The 7,978-nt window shown below is 35.4% G+C and overlaps 1 protein-coding gene across 3 annotated transcripts in view; it reads right to left on the reverse strand.

Annotated features, from left to right (window-relative positions):
* Positions 1–2,839, reverse strand: part of PAN3 (poly(A) specific ribonuclease subunit PAN3) — a 42,046-nt gene extending 39,207 nt beyond the window's left edge. For 2 of the 3 annotated variants that reach the window (XM_010728922.3, XM_010728921.3), the window contains exon 1: positions 2,407–2,839. In XM_010728922.3, coding sequence (XP_010727224.1) covers positions 2,407–2,547 — 141 coding nt within the window. In that variant the 5' untranslated portion in view covers positions 2,548–2,839. The remainder of the gene's footprint in view (positions 1–2,406) is intronic. The other variant, XM_019612187.2, reaches the window with a different exon arrangement.
* Between the last annotated feature and the right edge of the window lie 5,139 nt (positions 2,840–7,978).

Here is a 7,978-nt window from a genome sequence, read left to right on the forward strand (position 1 = left end):
AAATACTGTGTTATGCTTATGTGATTAAAGTAAAAAAAGTAAACAGATCTGGATTAAAAATTCATAGCCATGCCTGAGAAACTGTTGTATAGTACACCTTGAGAACTACCTTGTTTGGTAAACCACTCATTTTCAGACAAGCATCTCCTCACCTTTAAAAACAACACTTAACATTGCACTGTGAAATAGTGCCTTCCCACATCTTAAATCACACATTTAGAAGAGCAGACATTCAATTTTGAGATGTAAATTTGCTTTCTCATCTTTAATGAAGAAAAAATGCCCTCAAATAGTTGCATTCACTACATTTTAACTTTTCTACTTATGACTGCTTAGCACTCACCATCAGCCTAGATTTAGTTGGTATGATCTATATTCACACCCACAAAATCCTCTGAACAGCTTGTTTTTTCGAAATACTGGAGAGATCAATGCTAGATGTGGATTCTGCGTGACTTTTTCTAATTCAGAACAATCTGAAATCTCAGTGTGAAACTACCGTAGTTTACTTTCTGGAGGGTTTTTGTTTGTTTGTGGTGCCTATTTTGTCTTAAGGTAGTTTCACAAACCAAACTTTTCCAATAACCCCAGCCTTTTTTTTTTTTTTTTTGCTATTTCACAAGTAACATTTTAAATTTTTAACATTCTTGAGCTTCGATTTTGTAGTGAATCGGAAAACGTTCATGTGAATACAATGATCAGAACAATAACGTCAAAACAGTCAAAGTAAAATTTAGTTATTCATCCACATAAAGCTTTACATATCCTCAATCTCATCTATAGCCTGTGTTCCACACCTTTTTCCATTCAATCTTGCCAAACACCATTATTACTATGCAATCTCTTCACTATTTCCTTGAGCTGAAACCTCCCTTTCTTTTTATTTTCAATGGATGTGCACAAACATGCTATTTAAAGCCCCAAATCTCCACAGTAAACTACGTAATTGCTCCATAAACCTATAATATAAGATTCTATATTACTGTTATTTATGTAACTTTCAACATCTACTTGATGTTTGAAAACCAGTTTTCTTTCTGTCTTCTCAGAGCAAATCACACACACAGAATCACAGACTGGCTTAAGTTGGAGGAATTTTGAAGACCATCTACATCCAACCCCCTTGCTATGGGCAGGATTGCCACCCCACTAGCTAAGGCTGCCCAGGGCCCCATCCAATCTGGCCTTGAATACATTTAGGGATGGAGCATCCACAACCTCTTAAGTCAACCTGTTCCAGCATCTCTCGTAATTAAGATTGGCAGCTCCTTAGATAAACACAGGTAAATCAATCTGTCAGTCTTTTTTCACTTCAGAAAAGTAGTGCTTCACTGGCTCCAACCATTCCTCTGTAGCCTTACTTGCCTCTTCTACCAATGCTTCATCATTTTCCGCCAGTGGCTCTGCTGCTTCTCCGGCAGCAAAAGGGACAAGACAAGACTTACGGCCAAGTGATTGCACAAAGTAGTATCAGTTTGCATGCAACAAACTGCTAATCATTCCCAATCTCAGTAGTAAAAAAAAAAGTATCCAACCATTAAGTAATGCAGAACTAGTACTGGCATTACAGGGCTCCAGTGTGAGCGTCACATCTACCCTAATATGACAAAGATTTAGCAAACTGAAAGAAGTTTCAGAGGCCACACACTCTAGTTATCAGCAAGACTATTGCTGATTCACCTATTTCAATCACTCAAAAACACAAAAAATAGAAAACAAACTTACACAAAGACTCGAGTAATCATCTCTGAATAATCAAAAGCACCACTTCAGTGCAAAATAGTAGTAGCAAGAGTGTTGTAGTTACAACAACTATAATAACTTTCATCTAAACTCTGTCTCAAGGGACACTGAGCAGATTCTTCATTATTGAAGAATTATTCTTCATTATCATCTCAAGGATAACCTGCTGCTTCCAAATAAAATACACTCAAGTCCAGCTCTTGAGGAGACTAAAGAATGCAATCTAGAGTTTTCAACACAAAAGTTGAGAAACTATTTCAAACACAGATATTTACACTTTCTGATCATGATAGTTACATTCTGCACTAAAGGATTTTTCTTTCATTCTGTCAGTCATTTTAGCAAAGGTCACTAATTTTCACAGTGAAACTTCCTGAAACAGGAAGTGGTTGCATTCGTCTGCTTTTAAAATACATTTAATTGTTATTTTTGCTTCTCCTCCATGGATTATAACAATCAAGCAGAGCACATAACACAGGGGCAGGTGAAGAGAATAAAATAGAATCTGAGTCACTTTCCCTGAAGGGGTCACTATGCCTGTTTGGAAAACATTTCATTCTATTCCAACCCATATTTAGAGTAACTGTTTCTAACATTTTCTAGAATTTAAAATAAAGCATCCAAAACACAGAAAAAGTGGCTAGTAAAAAAAAAAAAAATTACCTGTAAATTGTTTTCTGTGACTCTGTTCCACCAAACCATATTGATGGGTACTCCTGTTTTACACCTGTCAGTCAGACAGCCAATAGGGTTCTTTGATTTTCTTGCTTTTGATCCCACTGGAACTATCCTCTCATCCAGCATCCCCAGTCGATACTTCCTGGGCTACGAAAAAGAAGGAGAGAAACCAGGCCACTCCTAGCAACCCTCATCTAAAGCTACAGTACTTTATGGTTACACTGTAATATCATTTCTGGATTGGTGGAATAGGAAACAATTTGCAAGTAAAATTTGTAATTTTTCTGAGACTGTTTCCTTTCAATCCTTACTATTTGGTTGTAATAAACATTTTAAAAAATGAGAATAAGCCACACTTCAGGGATTAATTATTCATATGCAAATCTTTCCACCAAGCGTCAGCCACTGAAATACGAGTGTGTATATATATATATATACATATATATACACACATACATATATACACACACACATAATTATACATATATACACACAGAAATTCAGTAAAGTTGTTTAAAAAAAAAATCTGTATTTCCGACAGATACCTTTAACCACATCATAATACAGAACTCTAATTCTTCCTTTGAGATTTTCTTTTTTAACAAAAAACAAGTTATCACTGACTTTTACATACTTCTTTTTAAGTTTAAATTTGCCATGACTTGTCTCCTGAAGATTTCAAGAGCAACAAACAAAAAAAGCAATAAAAAAAAACACATCAAAAACAGGTACAACTAATGACAAGAACTCAATGATAGAAACGTTTATGCCCAAGTTCACATTCAAAGAACTAACTTCAGCTACTGTATCTCCTCTGACAAATGAAAACTACCACAACAAATGCATAGGAAACTGACTTAGACTTGAGAAAACAAAACATAACTTACGAAATTGCAGGAGACAGGTAAGCCTTAACAGGAGCTAAACTTGTATCATATTTATAATGATCTCTACACATGAAACTACCTAAAATGCATAAATACCTAAAAGACTTTCAAGCAGGTGAAGTAGATAAGCTCTCCAAGTTCCTCTAGGCTTTCAAACCAATGTGTACCTTCTTCAATAGTAAATACAACCAGAAGAAATATTTCAGAACACATACATAAACAAAATCTTGGTCTAAATATATGTATTAGAGTAAAAATTAGACTGAATTGCAGGGGCTGATTTGTTTTTCTTCTGCTTTTTGACATAGAAGTGCAACTATCACCATCTAGATATATCTTTTCATTAACGAAAGCTTAACTTACCTTTATTCAGGTATCTACTTCATCTAGCAACTTAGAAATCTTAGCAAGAAGTACCTTGGTAATGCATTTTAAAAATAGTTTTTCAGGAAACAAGATGACATTTTAATTGGAAAAGATTTCTCACTCACATACAAATTGAACAAGGGCTGCTCTGGAAGTAACGCCTCTTATGTTATTAGACTGGTGCACAACATCAGAGGCTGATGATGTTGGCATGGCAGTAAAACCTTCCCATCAGTATTCCATTACATTTTGTTACCGTGCAACAGATGGCAGCAGAGGAGCAGTCTGACAAAACAGCATAGAATATGGAAGAGCATATGAAGCAAATGTGTGTCACTGAATTCCTCCATGTGGAAAAAATGGCACCCACTGACATTCACTGATGCTTGTTCAACGTTTATGGAGACCAAACAGGAGATGTGAGCACAGCAAAGTGATGAGTGGTGCATTTTAGAAGCAATGATGACACAAAAGACAAGCCCCATTCCAGATGGCCATACAGATCTTTTTTTATTATTATTATTATTATTTTTATTTTTGAAAAAGCACACCATGCAGGCTCTTGATTCATGACTGGGAAAAACATACATCTAATTATAGTGACTGTGCTGAAAGACAGTGTTTTGTAGCTGAGTATTTGCTCTATCAGATATTATTGTGCTCTTTGTATCTGTTGTAATTTTCATGGAAACAAATAGGATGCATTACTTTCAGAGCAACCTATATAAAATACAGGACAGGACTAGCATGAAATGGCTGAAAACCCAAAACCGATCTACTGGTTTAATTCTCTGAAGCCTTTTAGGCTGAAAGCTTTGGAAAGAATTAATGCTGGAACAAGTCACTAGTAGCTCATTTGCCCATAAAAGAACAAGAAGCCTAACACTGACCACGAGCTACAAAGGCAATAAACTGAATAAAGATCAAGTTATTCAACTTCCATAACAATTAAGACGACTGAATTTCAGTTACAATAAGAAATTTGGTAAATTGTGATGGGTAGGTACAACGCCCTCTCGTAATTCAAATGTAAACTGATCACAGTAGAGCTAAATATAGGTTGTTTATGGGGAGGATCACTCCGCTGCTGAACAACTTGCCATCTTAGTAATTAAAAGAAGATAGTAATATCTTGAATGGTAAAAGTTCTAACGTCTGAGAAACTAGATATACAAATAATACTGAACTTTAGAGGGAGGTTAGAGTGTAGTATGTTATTTTTTTAGCGTGGCTTTTGGAAATAACAGCATCATGAAGGAAATCTCCTCACATTTACACCACATCTTCATCTTTCTTGACGTTCTCTCAAGTGCAAGGCACCGTCTGATCCAGACTTTAGGACTACAGTCCAGTGCTCCATCACATTCCTATTCACAAACGGTTTTAAACTTCTTAGTAATAAGAGGTGATCTATAAATGTTTGGAAAAGGAGAACCAAAACAAAAGAGGAACTGAGCCAATGGGGAAGGAGATTATTTCCTTTTCAATGGAATTCAGATTCCTGGCAACAGAATGAAACTATTTTAGGCTTTGAAAGAACACGTTAAGAGGCTGAGAGAGAAACAACAGTTAATTCCATGCCATAGAGCAATATTAAGCACATGTGAGCTCTCACACTGCTAGTCCACAGCCTCACTGAAAAAAATAAAATAAGATAAAAAGTCAAAGAGTGACTGGATGAGATGAAACTGAAGATTGCTTTCATTATCCATTACAAAATATTATCAGAAGATTACAAGGCCAGGATTTCATTGTTAAAACAGAAAGACATTAAAAGATGGACAATACAGCATTAACATTTGGAAAAAAAAACTGTTTGCATTGAAATCATTCTAAATTATAATGATTTTAAATAAGAACAATTGCATCCAAATCAGAAACTCAATCTGAGCTTACGTAAGTAGAAAACAAACTGTCTGCCAAAAGGAGGGATTCTATAGAAATGAAAGAACAAGAGACTGAGCAGTTTGGAAAAGAGTATCAAGTTTTCTATATCCCTGCCTCCTACACAGGGCAATTAATAAAGCAGAAACAGAGCACTGCACCTTAGAAATCAACATACACCGATCATTTCTGAACTGATACATCTATCTGAAAAACAGAGGCATAACCATTTAAACAAACAAACCCAATTCATTGGCATGGGGACAATTCTTTTGGAAAGTCACAAAAGAAATTGCACTTTTGGCTTTCATAAACACCTTCTGTAATGTAAAATACAAGCAAATCTGTTCAACCATACAAATGAAGAGATATTTCAGCACTTCTTTTTTCTTTTAGGAAGGTGGCTATAGCATTTGAATACCTAATTTCTAAGCATATATTTCTCAAACTAGTTTGCAGCTCTCAAGATGGTTACATATTCCAAAAGAGTTGCAAAAGGTTAATAAAACATCATCCTTGCTTAAAAATGAAAAACAAGGCAACATTTTATATTGTAGTTTAAGAGGAAAAAACAACAAAATCAAATTATTACAAGGCAATACTCAAAGAGTTTAGTTCCTCCCAGGCACAGAAGCAAGTAGTAGTAGTAATTTCTGGTTGCAAGTGTTTACATGAGGAAGGGAACAGCTAACTACATCTAACTGCTAGCAACACCTTGGATCCCCAGGGTGAGAGGGGTAAGCATTTTCAACCACAGCTAATAATTATAATCCTTGCCCTGTAAAAACCAAGCTGTTGCCAGCAATTAATGGTAGAAAGCTATTGGTTCTCATGATTAGAGGGAAGGTGTTATACTGGGAAAGATAAACCCCCAAAGTCTTAGAAACATTACACTTAGAAACATTACTACTCTAAAACCTGATGCATTCTTTGCATCAGAACACTACTACAGATGAGTAACTTAATTAACCCACGCTAGAAAATTTTCCTCAAGTCAGCTTAATTACTTGCCTCCCATTCATTCAAAATGAAGCCTGGAAACATGTTTAGCAGGTCTATTTTCTTCCTACAATGTGCTGCAACAAAGCTAAGCCTCACCCCTATTTCTCCTGTTTCACAAAGAAGGCAAGGCAAGTAACATGTGGTAGGTAACGTCACACTTCCTCCTTCCAGTTCAGGAGTTGGATACATCAATGTTATGAAGCTACCCTAGAGAACAAGAAAACTAAAGAAAAGGCTTAATAAGATTCAAACTATAAAGATTCCTCCTGTTTAACAATTTTTATGTAATATTTAAGTCTGGATAACAGCATATCAAACTAAACAATTTCAAAGTTATGAACTACTGAAGATATTTAGCTAGACTATTCAGGATCACTCATGTTCCAAATAATGTTGTTTCTTTTTTTGCTTAAAAATGCACTTATCTATGATGGACTTTAAACATTAGATTTACAATACAATTTCTACATTAAAAAATACACAGTCTAGCACGTGAGCAGGCCACGGTGTTTTAAAACTGCTGTGAATAATCCGAGCACTGGTAAGTCTACATGGATATACTAAAGCAACCACTCATTCTCCATCTCAGGATGAATCAAGTAGCACTACTTTAAATTAACACATTTTAAAAGTTATTTCAGTAGCATTAACCAGGATTCATCTGTTGTACAGTGAGATGATGTGTGTCTTGTGTACAAACACACACTGTCCAACTGTCCACTGTCAGGAAAGTCTGAGTGTACTATATATCTTAATTTTGCAATAGCGTAAAGACAATAAGAAATATGAGATTTTCATTTCAAATGTTGACTTTCTTTGTAAGAGGTTTTTTGTTTGTTTCTTTTTAAGGAAAATGTTACTGGAAAATAGACCATTAAAAAGATTAAACATTCAACTTTTGTGCTAGGCTACTGAAACTGAACAAGCATTTTTAATATTCTTTCTTAAAAAATAAGACCATGAAAGCTAACTATAAACCAAGAACTCCTTTGTAGAGCTTGCAAAGGACTCCTGAACAGCTAGCTCAGGAGCTACTTTGTCCTTCCTTCCAGCAGCTTTCATCAGTGGTATTTTCACTCAACAGCCGTAACATGAGTAGTAAGAGTAATGTAGTAGTAAGACGTAGTACTCTGTAGAGTACCTCTACAGAATATTACATCTGAATATTAGGCTACTTTTAGCAACCACACCTAAAAGATGTGCAAGCTGGTAATATGAATAAGAGAAGTTGTCTTACCATTACTTCGTAAGCCTTGCAGCTAGTATTGCTACATGTCTTTTATGTGGTTTAGAATTTTGCTAAGCAAGATACTCTCTCCACTTCCTATTTCATTGCAATTTCTCACTGGCACACAGACAGCCTACACTTGTTTTCCTATCTCAACATCTGAAGGTTGAAACTTTTTTTTTTTTTTTTT

Source organism: Meleagris gallopavo, chromosome 1, assembly GCF_000146605.3.
Source record: "Meleagris gallopavo isolate NT-WF06-2002-E0010 breed Aviagen turkey brand Nicholas breeding stock chromosome 1, Turkey_5.1, whole genome shotgun sequence".
Taxonomy (NCBI): Eukaryota; Metazoa; Chordata; class Aves; order Galliformes; family Phasianidae; genus Meleagris; species Meleagris gallopavo.